At 42.9% G+C, this 19,140-nt stretch overlaps 1 protein-coding gene across 13 annotated transcripts in view; it reads left to right on the top strand.

Moving 5' to 3' along the window:
* The window catches only part of ADGRG2 (adhesion G protein-coupled receptor G2), a 126,955-nt gene that overhangs the window by 104,509 nt on the left and 3,306 nt on the right, over window positions 1-19,140 (top strand). For 11 of the 13 annotated variants that reach the window (XM_057310398.1, XM_057310392.1, XM_057310383.1 and 8 more), the window contains 12 exons: window positions 2,988-3,159; window positions 3,362-3,518; window positions 4,389-4,532; window positions 5,346-5,468; window positions 6,123-6,168; window positions 6,287-6,390; window positions 7,461-7,582; window positions 9,119-9,387; window positions 12,528-12,627; window positions 13,190-13,473; window positions 15,903-16,004; window positions 17,397-17,549. In XM_057310398.1, the coding sequence (XP_057166381.1) occupies window positions 2,988-3,159; window positions 3,362-3,518; window positions 4,389-4,532; window positions 5,346-5,468; window positions 6,123-6,168; window positions 6,287-6,390; window positions 7,461-7,582; window positions 9,119-9,387; window positions 12,528-12,627; window positions 13,190-13,473; window positions 15,903-16,004; window positions 17,397-17,549 (1,776 nt within the window). The remainder of the gene's footprint in view (window positions 1-2,987; window positions 3,160-3,361; window positions 3,519-4,388; window positions 4,533-5,345; window positions 5,469-6,122; window positions 6,169-6,286; window positions 6,391-7,460; window positions 7,583-9,118; window positions 9,388-12,527; window positions 12,628-13,189; window positions 13,474-15,902; window positions 16,005-17,396; window positions 17,550-19,140) is intronic. The other 2 variants (XM_057310413.1, XM_057310409.1) reach the window with 1 other exon arrangement.

Here is a 19,140-nt window from a genome sequence, read left to right as displayed (position 1 = left end):
GGCTGAGTTGAGTATGATTGTTTTCACCAAGACAGTGGAGAAATAGCTCTGAGGCAAACAGATCTCATTTTATCAAGATGAGTTATTTTACAGGTTTCTTTCTCCCACAAAAGGTTATTAGGTCATTGTTTTCAACATTCTGAAGAGGAAACTTCTGAGCTTTTTTTTTCAAAGATTCATTTATTTATTTTAGAGAGAGAGAAGGGGGAGAGAGAGAGAGAGAGCGTGGCGGGGGGAGGGACAAAGGGAGAGGGCAAGAGAATCTCAAACAGACTCCCTGCTGAGATCGGAGCCCCATGCTGGGCTGGATCCCATCACCCTGAGATCGTGACCTGAGCCGAAACCAAGAGTCGGATGCTTAACCGACTGAGCCGCCCAGGCACCCCAAGAAAACTTTTGTACTGTTAAACACAGTAATTCCATTTAGGAAGATGACAAATGAAAAATTTAGCCTTCTTGAAAAAAAGTCACGGAGTGACAGAGATGGGACTGAGCCAAGGTTGCCTTGAGGAAGGGACAAACGTTCAGAAGACTTAGGTGTGGGTCTGCAGGGGTCCTCACCCGCGGTGTGATCTGGGATAAGCCATTTAACTCCTCCTGACTTCAGCCTGTGTGACTTGAAGATGGAAATAATCACACTAGCTGCACTAGGTTTGGAACTGTGGTTTACAGGAGAATGCCATGGAACCTGCAGAGGGCTCCCTACACACAAAGCAGGCTTAGGGATAAAGACAAGAGCAGAAGATGCAAGAGAGAATTCTGGATGCTTTGAAAGTTTGATTCAGCGAGTAAGAAGCAGACCTTCCTCTAGATTTTGGGGGAGTGGGAGGCAAAACCAAGTTCTTGGTGATGTAAGATTAGAGCTCAGGTGTGGTCTCCGCCGCTTCTGCTCCCTCACCATGTGAGTGTCCCCAGGAGATTGGAGCAGCTGCCAAATGACTTGATATTTCTTTCTTCTTTTTTCTTTGTTTTTTTTTTTTAAGATTTTATTTATTTGAGAGAGTGAGAGAGAGCACAAACAGGGGGAGCAGCAGAGGGAGAGGGAGAAGCAGACTCCCCGCTGAGCAGGGAGTCTGACACAGGGCTCCATCCCAGGACCCTGCGATCGTGACCTGAGCCGAAGGCAGACGTTTAACTGACTAAGCCACCGAGGCACCCCGTGACTTGTTATTTCTTTGAATTTGCACTGCTCTCTCAATTTTTTTTTAAATAAATACGGACATTTTAAGCCACATCATAAAACCATTGGGACTTCAGTTTAGAGAAGGTTCAATGGCTGATGAAGAATAAAGTAAAATTGAAGTTTGTTGACCTGGGCTTAAAATGCCCACCTTTGCAGAGCTATCCCCATTGACCATTACAATCAACCTGAGCAGCTCCCCAGAAAGGCCAGCAACATGGCCCCCTGCATCTGCGTTTCCATTTCTGGGACTCCAGTTCCAGCCAACGACACAACAGGAGCGAAGTGACATACACATAATAGCTGTGTTGGAGTATTACCTGGTAGCTTAAAAGGACATACAACCTAACAGTTCCACAACAGAGGAGTAATGAAATACAATAAAACCACGTCAGCACAATGACTGTTTGCAGCCCTACATGAGAACAGCTAGACGAAACTCGGGGCATCTTTCAAGTCTTGAGTGAAGTGAAAATCACACAACAATAAATAGTTCGTACACTGCGTTTACAACAGTATGTGACAACACATGGATGAAGATTAGAAGGGAATATGCAAAATAAACAATAGGATGTTTGGTGGTGGAATTACGAGACTTTTTCGTTGCTAGACAGGTTTGTATCATTGTTTTCCAATTTAAAAACATTATTGAAAACCAGTTTACAGCTGGTTATCTAGCTATTAATTTCATAATGTTCTCTTTTTCACAAAAAGAATTTCTTGTTACCATGTAAAATCCTGTACACATGATAAAAATTAGATAAGTATATTTATACTTAGACAAATATACACTAACTACACTGATGCGCTTTTACATTTTTTTTCAGTTAGGTTTCTTTTATTATTTTAAAGATTTTATGTAAGCTCTACACCCAGTGTGGGGTTTGAACTCATTACCCTGAAATTAAGAGTCGCATGCTCGGGGCGCCTGGGTGGCACAGCAGTTAAGCATCTGCCTTCGGCTCAGGGCGTGATCCCGGCGTTATGGGATCGAGCCCCACATCAGGCTCCTCTGCTATGAGCCTGCTTCTTCCTCTCCCACTCCCTGCTTGTGTTCCCTCTCTCGCTGGCTGTCTCTATCTCTGTCGAATGAATAAATAAATAAAACCTTTAAAAAAAAAAAAAAAGTCGCATGCTCTTTTAGACTGAGACAGCTAGGTGCCCCAGTTGGCTTTCTTGAAGTATAATTTACGTCTTGTAAAATTAATCCAGATCTGTGGGTAGATGAAATTTTTATAGTTCCATGAGGTTGGATTACACACCCATAGCCACATAATCACCATCACGATATATAACATTCTCACCACCCCCAAAGTTCCTTCGTGTTCCTTTGTAGTCAATGCCTATCCGCTACCCCCAGCCCCTGGCCACCACTGACTGATCTTTTTGTTTTCCTATACTTCTGATTTTTCTAAAATGTCATATGAAGAGAATCATACAATATGCAGCCTTTCGAGTCTGGCTTCTTTCAGTTAACATAATACATTGGAGAATTGGAGATCCATCCATGTTGTTGCGATTATCAGTGTCTCCTACCTTTTAATTACTGAATAATAGTCGGTTGTACAGAGGAATCACAGTTTGTTTATCCGTTCTTCAGTTGACAGACAGTTGGGTTGTTTCCAGTTTGGGAGTATAATAAAAAGCCTCTATAAACATTCACGAACAAGTCTTCTTGAGACATGTTCTTATTTCCCCGGGGCAAATACCTAGGAGTAGGTTCGCCAGGTCATAGAATCTATGTGTGTTTCTTTATTAGTGATTTCTCCATTATGTGTTCATAAAATGATTTGGCTCTGTGTTACAGAAATTGTTTATACCAGCAGCGTCAGTGGTTCTGATCTTGAGAACCAAGTGTCCCAGATGGAAAAGGCTCTGTCCTTGGGCAGCTTGGAGCCTAACCTCGCGGGAGAAATGATAAACCATGTCAGCAAACTCCTTCATTCCCCACCTGCCTTGCTGGCTCCTCTGGCCCAAAGGTATGACTTGGGAAACTGATGTGGTCAGGAGAGGGGAGCCTCTAATGAGAGCGATACTTCTTATCAGAATTAATTACAGCCAAGTATTTTTCTCCCACAGAAGAGGTTCATAATGACTTGTTAAATTGCTACTGCATATTCTGCTTCGGATGGGGAAGACAAAGTGGGAGTGCTGAATTTGAACTACCACTTGTCTTTACAGATTGCTAAAAATAGTGGATGACATTGGCTTACAGTTGAATTTTTCAACCAAGACCATAACTCTAACCTCCCCTTCTTTGGCTCTGGCCGTGATCAGGGTGAATGCTAGTAATTTCGACACAACCACCTTTGCTGCCCAAGACCCTGCAAATCTTCAGGTACATCCTAATATATCGTGGGAAAACCTTTTCTTGTCTATGGTTGTAGTGTCCATGTACTTCGTGATGGAGGCAATTCCTGCTTATAGTCAGGGGTGATACTCAGAATATTTAACATCTAGAACAGTGAGGCACCACAGAATCAGAAACAGGACATTGATCTTGGCTGGAGCAGGATCTGAGAGGTCCTTGTGTCCAGTGTTAACCCTCTAGCAGCTAGGTTGTGGAAGTTTTGCAGGGAGGTGGGGTGCTCAGGTGGGGAGAAGTGTCCAGTGGTGGGTTCTAGGCAGTTGCAAGCGAGCAGGGACATCAGCTACTTAACCCATTTCAGTATTTTAACAAGTGTTTCGTCTGTACTGGTGTCAGTAGTGGTGCTGAGTATCAATCCTGCTTCCAGTGTTTTCTATCCACCTAATGGAGGGATTAGGGGCTGGAAATACCCAAGTCAGAACAAGTCTTGCCCTTTTTGCCTTTTAATTTCATGTGTATGGTCTTCCCTTTACAAGTTTAGTGCATGTGGTTCTACGAAGACTTTGCCCTAACAGGTGGTTGAGCTGGTGTGTCTGCAGTTACCCTTTCTGCACTTCCCCCCCAGTTTTGTTGAGCTATAATTGACATATAGCATCCTACACTTTCTGAAGGTTGCTGTGTATCTTTCAAATGTTCCCTTTCCTGCTCTGAGGCCTTGTCTCTCTATTATACATCCTCTCCAATTTCATAGTGATCAGAGAAACAAGAACAACCGATTTGACAGAGGTTACCACAAATAAATGCCTTTACAAGATCCTCCATCTTAATTAGCTCTTGTGTTTTCCATCTCTTCATTATCCTAGCCCCAGGCATTTTTATTATCTTTTACTTGATTTTCAGGTTTCTCTGGAAACACGGGCTCCTGAGAACAGTATTGGTGTTATTACTTTGCCTTCATCACTGATGAGTAATTTACCAGCTAATGATGTGGAGCTTGCTTCCAGGGTTCAGTTCAACTTCTTTGAAACACCTGCCCTATTTCAGGTAAGGTTAATGCTAACTGCTTTTGGTTTAGGTTTGATTTTGGAGTGGGGCTGTTTTGTTTCTTTTAACTCTCACATGAAAGCTGCAGTTTATTTTGATTTATTTGTTTGTGGGTTTTTTGCAGTTTATTTTGATTTATTTGTTTTAAGATTTATTTATTTAATAGAGAGAGAGAGCATGCAGTGGGGAGGGGCAGAGGGGGAGGGAGAGAGAAATTCTTAAGTAGACTCCCCACTGAGCACAGAGTCCACCGCAGGGCTGGATCTCATGACTCTGAGATCAGGACCTGACCGGAAACCAAGAGGCAGGTGCTTAACCGCCTGCATCACCCAGGTGCCCCTCAGCTTATTTTTAAATAGGATCTAGGGATACTGGTAATGATAAATAACAATAACTGACATTTGTATATAGCATTTACCAATTGCCGAGCGCTCTACTAAGCACTTAGAAATGTTTAACCCTCTCAACAACCCCGTGAGGGAGGAACTGTTCAACTATTATCCCAATTTTCCAGATGGGGCTAGGAGGTGCAGAGAGGTTAACTTGCTCAAGAACACACAGTCTAAGCGGCTTAATGCTCTATTCTCTTTTCGGTTCCTGAGGGTCCTGTTGTGTCGGTCTGTGAAATTTCAGTCAGTAGTTAGAGAATAGTATAGTGGAGCCGGCTGTTTCTAATCGTGGTCCTTGGGAAAGTCACTTAATCCCTGACCCTCAATTTCTCACCTAGATTATAACCTCAACAGTGTGGACTTACTGTTCTTTAGGGTCCCTGCGAGCTCTAAAATCCATCTTGTTGATTCTTTGGTGTGCTAGGACCCTGCGCTGGAGAACCTCTCTCTGATCAGCTACGTCATATCGTCCAGCGTTGCAAACCTGACTGTCAAGAACCTGACAAGAAATGTGACGGTTACCTTAAAGCACATCAACCCGAGCCAGGTACGAGTGGCCTGTCTGGTCTGTTCATGGACCAAATACGCTTGCGCAAACCACGTCTGTCAGACTTGGCCTGAAAGAAGGAGAACCAGCAGAACCTCGAACTCGGTTAAGGCCGTGTGTGAGGCCAGGATCATAGAGTCACTCTGTCGGGTTTTAGCATGCCTAATCACTGACCACCTAACTCCCGAGAAGGTGAAGCGCAGAAGGCCAGCTATTCTCAATTGCCCAGTTTTAGTGCATTTAGATCTGGCTACAGGTCTGTTTCTCACTCCCAAAGAGAAACCACCTCTCCGTTCAGTTCAGGTTGAGCGTTACCTGTGACCATACTACTCCAAGTCTGGTCTGCAGACCTGTACCTTCAGCATCACCTGGGAGCTTGTGAGAAATGCCCATTTTTAGGCCCTGCGCTGACCCCCGGAATCAGAATGTGCATTTTAACAAGGCCTCAAGGTGATTCCTGTGCACAACTGCTGAGTTTAAGGAGTGCTGAGCTATGTAAGACTCACTTGCTTCTAGGGACTGGAGGAAAATAAGAATTCTCCCAATATCAAGAATGAGATTCTGAAATTTAAAAAACTCATATATTTTTTCCAATTGCTTTTCAGTTTTTTCAGTCCCATAAATTGATTATTTGTCACTTATTTTCCACTGCAGGATGACTTAACAGTGAGATGTGTATTTTGGGACTTGGGCAGAAATGGTAGGTTCCAGTCGTACCTTTTTCAGTTTTGAGTGGGCAGGGGCGGGGATAAGGGAGGAAGGGGCAATCATTGAGACGGCCTTGCTGATGGGACAGATACTCTTCCCAACACCAACAGGTGGCAGGGGCGGCTGGTCATCGGATGGCTGCTCTGTTCAAGACAGGAAGCCCAATGAAACCACCTGTGCCTGCAGCCACCTTACAAGCTTTGGCGTCCTACTGGTAATAACCCCACACCACGTGGCTTTACAGTCTGCATCACACCATGATGTCTAATGTGATGGATGACTTTGATCAGCAGATAGGATGTTGTGGCAAAGTTACAGACCAATGAAATTACTCTTCCAATGAGTAAATGCACTTGAAAGACAATACTGGAACATGGAAAGTTTTTTTCCCCCCAGTCTATTTTTACACATAAGTTTTCTACTTTTAAATAGCAAGGCTTAGGGAATTCAGATTAAAATGGGTAAGAAAAATTGGTTAGTTTGCATTGTACTTTAAAATCTTTTTTTTTTTTAAGATTTTATTTATTTGAGAAAGAGAGAGAGCACGAGCGGGAGCAGGGCAGGGGCAGAGGGAGAAGCAGACGCCCCGCTGAGCAGGGAGCCTGACATGGGGCTGGATCCCAGGACCCCGGGATCATGACCTGAGCCTGAGGCAGATGCTTAACTGACTGAGTCACCTAGGCGCCCCACATTTTAAAATTTTCATAAAATGCTCTGTCATAAGTTATCTTATGTAATCTCTCCAATAAGATAGGTGGAATGGGGTGTTGTTACTGTCATTTTTAGAAGTTAGAATGAAGACTCATTTGTTAGGCCATTGTCCACAGTCATAGAACTAAGAAGTATAAGAGCCAAATTCAGGTTTTTAGGCTCCTAGCCCAGTGCTTTTCCAGTGCACCAGAATGCAACAGCCTTGCTGTTGAGATGGATACTCTTCCCAACACCAACACGTGGCAGAGGCGGCTGGTCATCGGATGGCTGCTCTGTTCAAGACAGGAAGCCCAATGCAACCATCTGTACTGATCATGTACGTGGGCTTTGGAGTCAGCCAGACCAGAATTTAGATCCTGGCTCCTCCATTTCATACTGTGTGACCTTGGGCAAATTATTTAACCTCTCTGGGCCTCAGTTTCATTATTTTTACTTGATGATAATAATTGTGTCTACCTTGTAGGTTTGTTGAATGAACAATGGATGGGCACTTAGAACACTCCATAAATGTAAACCGTAGCTCTTTTGTTTATTTAAAATATTTGGTCTTGAAAGCAGTATTTTATTTTCCAGGACCTATCTCGAACATCCTTGCCACCTTCTCAGATGATGGCTCTGACGTTTATCACATATATTGGTTGTGGGCTTTCATCAATTTTCCTGTCAGTTACTCTGGTAACCTACTTAGCCTTTGAGTGAGTATCTACACTGGAAACTTGGATTATAGGACGCAGTGCTCACCTCCACTGCCAAAATAGATTAAGTGTGCTCGTTGGCCTCCGTTATCCTGTACACCATCTAGTGGTGCCACCTATATGCAAAACTTCATGGGACTTTTTGGTTAACATACCCATTTCCTTCTACTCGTTTGTATACTCACTGAAGGCAGGGGTTGTGTCTTAATCATCTTTTTACCCTAGAATGATGCCTGCTATGTAGCCGACAGTAAGTGTGAAATGAAAGATGGGTGCAGACCTTGAAACCTAAGAGCTTATGATGTGATGTAGACCATAGCTTCACGTACAGTATGAGAGCTATGTTTAATTTATTAAGTTTCTAAGTCACACCGAGCAAACACAAAAGATTAAAAACAGTAGCAGGTATGGGGATGAAGGAGAATAGAAGGTGTAAAGCCTCACTGAAAAAGATATTTCATGAGTGCAGCTTTGTAAACCAAAGCAAGAATGACATTTGAAATAATAGCATCTCCTTCTTGGCTTACCCTTTGGTCATTGGGGCGGGGGGGTGGATTCCAACAAATTCTGTTGGAAAAAAAAGAAAATAGGCACTTTTATTACATTAACTAAATTAAACAGTATGTAAGTTCTGGGATTTAGATTTTGGACACTGCTCAGGAAATGCACAAATTTACTTGCAGTGCCAAAAGTAGGGTCCAGTTGTGACTACAGATCTTCTAGTGGACCTTTGGAAATATGATTAATGAGACTAAATTACCATCAGGCCAGCCATTACTCAGAATGATTTCACCAGGTCTAATTTCACACATGTAGACATGCACATGTCATCAATTAGCTCTAATTTCCTCTGCCTGTTTCATTCGGCTATAGTTAAAACTCTTGTTTCCATGATCTCATTTTAACTAATAACATAATAGGGGATCTGGCTAGGTTTTGAAGATCTGAATATAGGAGCCTATTGTATGAGAAACAAGAGCAATGCTTCTCGAAGTCGTTGGGGAGAAATGAGGGTGGGTGCTCGGTAGATTCTACTACAAATTATTTAAAAGGACGGGTCAGTCGGCAGCATGTAAAAGGTTCCGCAGAAATGCGAATACAGATTTTCCGTATTGTTATGACAGAGGATATTCTGTTTTGATTTTTTTAAAAGATTTTATTTATTTATTTGACGGAGAGAGAGACAGCCAGCGAGAGAGGGAACACAAGCAGGGGGAGTGGGAGAGGAAGAAGCAGGCTCCTAGTGAGGAGCCTGATGTGGGGCTCGATCCCAGGACGCTGGGATCACGCCCTGAACCGAAGGCAGATGCTTAACGACTGCGCCACCCAGGCGCCCCCGTTTTGATTTTTCCTTTGTTGTTGTTTTGGTTGTTGATTTTTAATGCCTGACCTCACCCCCACCCCCGGCACACACACACAGAGAAGAAATTGATGCATATAGACATTTACCAAAGAATACAAATAAATTCCTTAGATATGCTCACATACGGGTTGTCAGAATGTGATGCTAATTCTTGTCTCGTCCTTTCCTTTTAGAAAGATTCGGAGGGATTACCCTTCCAAAATCCTCATCCAGCTCTGTACAGCTCTGCTCCTGCTGAACCTGGTATTCCTCCTGGACTCGTGGATAGCTCTGTATGACATGCGAGGCCTCTGCATCTCGGTGGCTGTATTTCTGCATTATTTCCTGTTGGTTTCATTCACATGGATGGGCCTGGAAGCATTCCATATGTACCTGGCCCTTGTGAAAGTGTTTAATACTTATATACGGAAGTACATCCTTAAATTCTGCATTGTTGGTTGGGGTATGTATAATTTTGCTTGCACATGGCCTGGGCTTTCTCCAAAAGTTTTCTCCAGTATTTTGGTTTTTCATCAGGTAGAGACGATGATAAAGCAGGTCATACTTGGCAGGTTTCCAAGACAGCTGTATGTCCTCACATGTTGCACTGCCCAAAGGGCAACCTTGTCCAGTCTCTCTTTTTTTTTAAGATTTGTTTATTTGTTTTAGAGAGGGAGAGGGAGAGAGAATCTTAGGTAGACTCCGTGCTGAGTGCGGAGCCTGACGCGGGGCTCGATCTCATAACCCTGAGATCATGACCTGAGCCGAAACCAAGAGTTGGATGCTTCACCGCCTGTGTCACCCAGGCACCACAACCTTGTCCAGTCTTTTTCTAGAACACCTGTATATTGGTTATGGACATAAAACCCTTGATGTTAGGGCTATGAATACTCTCTGTGTCTCCAGTACCCAGAGTTAGGGCTGGCACAGAGAAGATGCTCAATACATTGAAGAGGTGAGCTTGCTGATAATGAGGTCAAGCTCTCCGTCCCCGACCTCCCAGGTAGCCTCACTCTGTTCTAGATCTCCTAGATATCACACACACGCACGACACTATGCTCAGAAGGGCAGAGTGAGGTGAACATACAGGTGAGACCCGATGTAACTTCATTGCCACACTGACAGAATTTTCAGATCATGCCACCTGTTGGTGGTGGTCACAGAGTCTTAGACACCGCGCATATCTTGAAGGTTCCTCCATTCAGCTCTCCATCAAATGTAGGAGCCTCATCAACCTGACTGGACTTATCTTTGACTAAAGGTAATCTAACCTCTGCTTGAACTTCTATTATTAGGGAGCTCATTATCTTTATCAAAAAAAAAAAAAAAAACCAAAATTCAACTGACTTAATTTTAAAGATCTTATTGGCTCTATTCAGTGATTCGTGAATCAGCAACATCCAGTCTAGCAGATAGAAAGGAGCTGTACAAAATGAAAGATACTGATAGGCAGAAGAGAACAGGATTAAGCAAGTTACGCTAGGCAAAACCGGTTCGTTATTGCAAGGTTACTCTCCTTTAGGGGATGACAGAAGTGTCTATCGGGCAGATTACCTCACTAGTGCTAATAATGTGATTCCTGAATGACTGGTGTAAGATTCCATTTCTGGGAGAGCTGAAATTGTAATTAAGTCAAGTCTCAGTTTCGTGACCTGGGGCTTTCCATAAGTGACTCAATTTTAGGTCTGTTGTCTTGGTTTTAATACCTTACAAGGCAGCCAATAACCATTTTCTAAAGCCCTACAGCTCTGATTTCCCATTAAGTTCACTGGGCTCTCTGGTGGCACTTACCCAGTGGTCTTCTTTTTGCTTTCTAAGGCAAAAAAATAATAAGCTGACACCTCTCTGCCAAAGAGCTCTTTAAATAATCTGCAAGTAATATATAACATTATGAAAAATGCCATGTTTTCCCATGTATTTTCACACAAGTGACCCCATGAAAGACAAGCCGGTGAGGTTAGCACAAGGCCGTTATTGCTAACACCAGGTGAAGAAACCAGCTCAAAGACATGACATGATTTACCCAATTCACACAATTTGAGAACAGCCCAGCCTGGCTTTCTGATTTCTCATGCCTGTCCCTCCCACTGAATTACAGCCACCATCCCTCTCTATCCTCTTTTTCAGGCTAAATATTCCTTCAGATATTCCCTACACAACAGTACTGCAGACCCTTTACCACCCTTGTCACCCCACCTGTCATTATATCTCTGTCAAGAATAACAGAACACCTTTCCAGAGAGATGAGTCACTTCTTCCTAGAAAGATAAACCACCGCTACTGACATTGAGCATGGATTCTGTCTTTGTGGAATACCAAAAGGTCACATTCTGTGTCCTGGACGAGCGCCACAACCCCAATATTTTATTTTTAGGAAAGTGTTTCACTTAGGAAGTCATCATATGGCATCATATGTCAGTGTCTCTGGAAGGTACAAATATAAAAGAATTAAATGAAATATTACGTTAGATTGTACCAGGCATCCCAGCCTGTGAAGAACAATTGTTTTTTATTTACCAGAGACTTGAGATTGGAAGTCAGGCTGGTCTTTGTGTACAGAGTGTGAGTTGTCTGCTTGGAGTGGGGTGAGGGGTGACGGGATGGGGGCTAAGAGGGACTCTCTCCCAGCCAAATGCCATTTTAAGCTGGGAAGAGCCTTCTCATTGCGCTGCTTCTTAGTGGAAGTGCCAGTAAGCCCTTGAGAGAGCCAGTATAGTGGCAGTCAGCACCCCCAGATCAACCAGGTCCGCTCCTCCATCCATCAATGGGTTCCAGCTAATCAGTTGAGGATTTGGGGTTCATAATGAAAGATTTGCCAGGGGTTGCTGATAACCCTACCGTGATGATTATTTGGTCTACATTTTGAAGTCCTTCACTTTGCCTGCCACCTGAGCCTCAAAATTACTTTCCAGATGTGTATAAGTTAAGGGTAACTCTGGCTGCTGTAGCCGACAAAAAAAATCCCAGGAGAAGATAATTTCTCACGCACAGTCCAGTCAGCAGGAATAGAGAGGTCTGGGGTCTTGCCATTATTCAAGATCCAAGCTGTTGGAAACTCTGCCTCAAGACAGGACTTCCAAAATTGCCCTGAATTTGGGAGAAAAAAAGAGTAGAGGATCTCATAGGAAGTTTTTATGGGACAAGCCTAGAGGTAGAGCAAATCGCTTTTTTTTCTTTCAAGAGTTTATTTATTTATTTGACAGAGAAAGAGGCAGCGAGAGAGGGAACACAAGCAGGGGGAGTGGGAGAGGGAGAAGCAGGCTTCCTGTCGAGCAGGGAGCCCGATGCGGGGCTCAATCCCAGAACCCTGGGATCATGACTTTGAGCCGAAGGCAGACGCTTAACGACTGAGCCACCCAGGCGCCCCAGAGCAAATCACTTCTGTCCATATCTCATTGACCAAGACCTAGTTACGTGGCCACACCCAGCTAGCTGCAAAGCAGGCTGGGAGAGGTCTAGCCGTGTGCCAAGGAGAAGGAGAAACAGGGTTTGGTGAACAGCTCAGCAATCTTCTACCAAAGAAAATAGAATGTGATCTCTAGTCTTTCTTCTCACCACCATGGTTATTAGAACTCCGTGTGACTGATGTTTCCCATCTTCCAGGGGTACCAGCTGTGGTCGTGACCATCGTCCTGGCTATATCCCCGAATAACTATGGCCTTGGATCCTATGGGAAATTCCCCAATGGCTCACCTGACGACTTGTGAGTACAAAGCCCCCGAGGGAATGTTAAGTGAACAGGAAAACAATTCTCCAAGAAAGTGGAGTATGTAATCAGCATATCGACTGTGGCTCTCATTCTAATAAAATCCAGTCACATTTATAGCAGTCTTCTCAGTTACGTATGTGGTGAGATAAACTAGTCGGAAATGCTGCACTACTACTTAAGTATTCAAAAAAAGGAATTGGAAGTATTTTGAAAATACTTTTCTAAGCCTCTGATAAAAATGAAATACCAGCTACATTATATTAGTAAAGACTCATGGATAGAGTTACTAAGATTTAAAGGGGGTAAAATCCTGAATGTTTTCAAAGAATAGTTTTTAAATACTTCTAATCACCAAGTGTCCTAAAATAAACTCTTCGGTTTTTTTTTTTTCCTTTGAGCCTTAAGTAGTTGTTGGAGAACAGCCGATTTTATCTTTTTTATTTCTCTTATATTTTTAGGAGATGTTTCAGTAAAATGATATAGATTCATTGTATCACTTTGAACCGTATTTCAGCACTGTAATATGTTCCCCATTGTTTTTCCCCCCAAATTCCAGTTGCTGGATCAACAGCAATGCTGTATTCTATATTACAGTTGTGGGATATTTCTGTGTGATATTTTTGCTGAATATCAGTATGTTCATTGTGGTCCTGGTTCAGCTCTGTCGAATTAAAAAGAAGAAACAACTGGGAGCCCAGCGGAAAACCAGTATTCAAGACCTCAGGAGCGTTGCCGGCCTTACATTTTTACTGGGCATTACTTGGGGTTTTGCCTTCTTTGCCTGGGGACCAGTTAACGTCACTTTCATGTATCTCTTCGCAATCTTTAACACCTTACAAGGTAAGCTGTACAGCACTAACTACACATGAATGATCCCAGGCGAACTAAAAATGTCTCATATTTAGAGTGTCTGCCAAGTAGCTTATTTCGTAGCTTGAAACTTACTTGTTGAAAAACAGATTCATCTTTGAAAAGGGGTGCTTGGAGATCCTTGGAAGAAACGGGTCCTTTTGTCCTCCTTATCCATACTGTCTCCTCAGAGAGAACATATTGAGGGGAACCCGCCAGGAACTCATAATGGGAGTCACTCTCCTTCACTTGGTTCCTTGCCCTTTTTTTTGTTTGTTTTTCATCTTTTTACGGAGGTAGAACATGCATAAAGCAAAGTGCGCATGACCATAAATGTCCTGGTGACGTCTTGCCGCGCCCACCTTCTAGGTCTGTTTGATGTGAAGACGATGAGAAATGTGAAGTCAATACGTAGAGCCGAGTGTCCACGGCCCGGCCCAGGGGCTTTTTGTGAGAAGTGGTGGTGACCGAGGCGGGAAAGGGGCAGGCTCTGCTTCCTTCCTCTTCACTCCTTTCCATTTGTTCCTGAAGCCCAGCTGCAGTCATTTCCCAACCCATCAAGTTGTGGTGTTCAGAAAAGCAAATTACTAACTCTTTTCGGATCAGCATTATAAAGGACTTGTCAGCTGTAATTAATTTTTAATGGACGTACTTTGGCATTAAATGCCAAGCAGGCTAATAGGTTTACATAACAGTAACAATAATTCATGTCCCTTGGTTTCCTTCTATTCCAAATCCTCTGTTGGGGTACCTTTTAATTTGTTCTCCTCTGCCCGTTTTCATCGTTCCCTTCCTGTTGCTTTCAGCTCCCATAGCGTCCTCCCATAGTTCTGTCAGGCAGCAGATCATTTTGCTGGTTTTCCAAGAAATCCCAGCCTGAGGTTGAATTCAGATGCCTGATTTAGCTATCCGTTCTTATTTGGAGGAAGCCAGTTAATATACTTGTTGGTTACATAGTTTGTTAAATGTTTTAAAAAAGATTTTATGTATTTAGAGATTGATTTCTTTATTATTTGCAGGGGGAGGCAGAGGGAGAGGGAGGAGAGAAGTGGAGCCCAATGCGGGGGTTTGATCACAGGACCCTGAGATTGTGACCTGAGCCAAAATCAAGCGTTGACGCTTATCCGACTGAGCCACCCAGGCGCCCCTGTTAATTTTAACTTACAATGTACTAGTTCCTGAATTGGTATATCCAGGTGTTACACCACATAGTATTAAACAGAAGTTTTATTTGCCTTAATGGCATGCTAAAAGAAAAAAAAATATGCCCAAATCACACTAATCACAAACACGAAAGCAGGTTACCTATCCTCATATATTTAATGTGGGAACTGAACCTTCCTCTGTCTTCATTTCCCCCAGGATGTCTTCTCATTAGAATGTGAATAGATGAAAGGAACACATCATTTCATTTACAAAAGGGAACTAATGCTTAATTCACAGGGCTTTGGGGTTGATTAAAGTAAAGCTGAGTTGGGACTTTGGCAGGCCCATTTTGATCTCTCTCGTACATGCTGTTTCTCCTCTTATGCAACCAAGGGGAGCCACCCAAGGGTGGCAGATAAACAAAGGTGTGCAGTAGTCAAGATGGCAGTTTTTAGGATGGGCATGTGTACAGTACTAGAAATAATCCTGATTTGTAAAAGGAAGATTTTAAAGATCCACTGGGGTTTCCAGAGAGGGAGACTTCAGAAGTCTCATTGATTCAGCAAATATTCATTGGCAAAAGCCTTGAGGCGTGGTAGCAGCGTGGAGCCCCATGCCTGCAGGACCAGGAAGAAGATGGGTGGCAGGCAGAACCCCAGCGCCTCTTCAGGTCTGTAGTGTTGCTCTCTTCGTGGCCAGGACGCCAGTGGAGAATTTCCTTGAATAGATTAGAGGAAGGCTGGAAGGCAGACAAGGACAGCAGTGTGTGGGGGGGTGCGGGGCGGGGCAGCGCAGGCTTGGGAGGAAGAGGGAGGGGCCCAGGCAAGGGACTCTGCCACGGGCTGGAGAGGAGGGGGAGCGAGGGATTTGAGACAGAGGAGGATGTGACACTTGACAGAACATGACGATGGATCGTAACTATGGAAGGGTGGGGAAGTAGGAGCCTAGGTCTGAGCTGGCATCCTGAGTGGAGTGGATGGCTTATACGTCCAAAGACAGGGAATGCCAAGGATGGGATGTGAGAGGAGAGACAGTTTAATTTTGGAAATAGGGAGTTATCATTCCTCTTGTAAGTATTTTTTATCTTACAAAGAGTCCCTTCAGGCTGCCTTTCAATAGCAGACTTTCTTAGGACTTTGGAATTTTTATTTTCCCATTTGCAAAATTTCACTTTGCCTGTAGCTGCCAAAGATTTTATCTTTTGCAAAGGAAGCTCATGACATTCAGGTCTCAGTTTGGAATTATGTTACAGGTTTTTTTTTTTTTCTCCATAGGATTTTTCATATTCATCTTTTACTGTGTAGCAAAAGAGAACGTCAGAAAACAATGGAGGCGGTATCTTTGTTGTGGAAAGTTACGGCTGGCTGAAAATTCTGGTAAAGATTGACCTTTTTCTCCTCTTAAATCTTGAGGAAAAGACATAAGTTAATATCTAAAGCAATCAATGCCAAAAGGCTGTCAGATCTGGAAATCAATGAACGGATCCCAATTATGAACGTTAGGGGAAAAAAACCGTAGTGAATTAAAAAATAATTGCTCATACCTGGGAATTTCGTGAACAATAGGACTAATGGGCTCATTGCTTCTTAAATGAAACAAGAGTGCCATTTTTCCTTTTGAGCTCAGGTTTTCCATTTGTCCGAAGTAATTTTTCATATTTACCTTCATAACTTGTTAAGTCTTGGCTCAACCTGGGGGATGGGGGCAGGGGTGAAACAGGTGATCGGGACTTGGGAGGGCACGTGTCGTGATGAGCATTCAGCACGTGTGGAAGGGCTGAGTCACTACGTGTACACCTGAAACTAATAGTACACTATATGTAAACTAACTGGACTTCAAATAAAAACATTAAAAGAATTCTATAATTCTTTAATAAAGCATATTATTTTCTTATTAAAAAAAAGCCTTGGCTCAACCTTTTTTCCACAGGTCCTGGTTGTCTGTTGCTTAATTTGTTAGTGGGCCAGATGTTGTATATAAGCTTTAGCATACCTTCGGTTATTTTGAAGTTGTTTTCAGGTGTGCCCTGCTGTGTTGCAGAGCAAATGGCTCCTTTTCAAGAAAATAAGAAAACTGAAGTACTGTTTGGAAACCTAAATTCCTTTTACATGAATACCACCTATGAATACCACCTTTGCAGTATGGCAGACACCTGTGTGCATGACATCTGTACTCAGAAATGGCAGTACATATAGTTTGGTCATTTTAAGTCATTTAAGAGCCACCCGTCACCACAACGCGGTTCTCTTGTGTTTTTGTTTAAAGATTTTATTTATTTATTTGAGAGAGAGCACAAGCAGGGGGAGCAGCAGGCAGAGGGAGAAGCAGACTCCCCGGCTGAGCAGGGAGCCTAATGTGGGGCTCGATCCCAGGACCCTGAGATCATGACGTGAGTCAAAGGCAGACGCTTAACCATTTGAGCCACCCAGGTGTCCCATCTTGTGTTCTTGTTAAGACAGTCCTTGGCTCTGGAGTACTGCCTAATTCGGTGGATATCTATAGACACAATCAAATGAGCAGGGCCTTTAGTCCAAGAGAATATAGGTTACTTTTAACCAGGTGGTCCTTTAAAGGACAAAAGGCAAATAATCTTAAATGAAAATACATTTTATCACACCAGCTTATGAAATCTGTGCCTTCTTTGTAAGAAGTGGAAGTGGGATCTGGAAGTGAGATCAGTTGCTAGAACAAGTTCCACTGTGATCTGTCTCTTGCATTTGAGCTTCAACATTCTGCCCTGTTTTTCTGAAATGCTCATTCTGCTGTAGATTGGAGTAAAACTGCTACTAATGGTTTAAAGAAGCAGACTGTAAACCAAGGAGTGTCCAGCTCTTCAAATTCCTTACAGTCAAACAGTAACTCCACGCACTCCACCACGCTGCTGGTGAATAACGATTGCTCAGGCCTTGCGAGTGGGAATGGTACGTATCACTAAACATAGTACTTCTCAAGCTGGTGTTTGTTTTATTAAAGTAGCTTTATCCTTTAATGGCATTTTTGCTAAGCAAAGAGAGGAAGTACATATGACTAGTGGATCAAAATGTGGCTCCCTTATGGAAGAGAAAGTTTATTAATCCAAATGTATTCAGTTCAGAGCAAATACCAGAAAAACATTTTTTTGTTTTTGAGGTTTAGTTTTTCATGATGGGACTTAATGATGACCTAAAAGGTTTCACGTTGCAAACCCTGATTTAAGGACTGCCCAAAGACCTCAGTGCTGTGCTCCTGCTGTGTAAGCTGTACCAAAAATAGTTAAGACCATAACGATTTTTTTAGTACATCTATAATCATACATATTTTCAACACTTTTAAACCTTCCTATTTTTTGCCTGTCGTATTTGTTCCTTCTTTTCCACAGCATGGTGGCCTTGTGGCAGTGCCCAGATCCCCATTTATATATCAAATACTGCCGAGATGAATTGTGACCAGTACTGGTGACCATGTGTGTCACCAGTATATGAATAGATTATTGCTGTAACGCCTCCTTATTACTAATTCTGACATTTCTAGCTAAAACTTCCGTTACGTTTTCTTTCTTTCATACACTTGGGCTGTCCATTACTCGTAAAAGCTTATGTATTTCATTCTTCTTTGGCTTCTTAATACATCTTTTGCATTTTCATAAAAATTTATATTTCTGTTTGGATACTTTCTCTTTCCCTGGAGAATTTGCCTTTATTCATCGTTTTAGGATATTAATTATTTTCATGATGAATTCAAATAAATATGTGAGAAGGTTCATAAACCTGTCAATTTTCCAACATCCTAAAGATGGGAGGTCCTGCTGGTTTACATAGAATTTAAAAATACAATAGAATGCCTCTAAGTCAAGGTTTCTCAACCTTGGCACAATTGACATTTGGAGCTAGGTAACTCTTTGTTGGGGTGGGGGAGGCTGTCCTATACAGTTGGGGACGTTTAGCAATATCCCTTGTTTCCACCCACTCACCCCCAGTTGTGACAACCAAAAATGTCCTCATTGTGGAATGTCCCCTAAGGGGTAAAATCACCCACCTCCCCTTCATTGAGAACCATTGCTGTAGAAGATGAAAAACACCTACCATCTGGCCTTAGCTCCTTACCCTAGTTGCCAAGGTAAGAGCTCTGGGTTCTAGGACAAATGGCTCTATCAGGAATGACTCAATGTAAGTAAAGAGAATAGAGACAGGAGCAGTCGAGACGGACTGATAAGTTAGTGTAAAAAAGCAAGTTCAAAGCAGAGAAGTCAGAGGTGTGAGGTAAGTCTTCTTGAATCCTCAGAATCACAACACATCAGAAAGCCTGTTGGCTTGGACAGAACGGTTTGGAGCTCTTAAAGCCAGATTTTTCCATGTTCTAGAAACAACTCACAGATGAAGCCTCACTTGCCTAGCCTGTGTTGCCACGCTTAGGGAAATCAGATTTGACTGAAGCAACACGTTTTGCACAGCTGTTTGACATGGCTGATTTGACACAGCTGTTTTTGATGGCCGACAGTGGGGGGGGGGGGGTACATTTTAGGCCACCCGAACG

This window comes from Ursus arctos, chromosome X (genome assembly GCF_023065955.2).
Source record: "Ursus arctos isolate Adak ecotype North America chromosome X, UrsArc2.0, whole genome shotgun sequence".
Classification (NCBI taxonomy): Eukaryota; Metazoa; Chordata; class Mammalia; order Carnivora; family Ursidae; genus Ursus; species Ursus arctos.
This window is presented reverse-complemented; position numbering and strand designations above follow the sequence as displayed.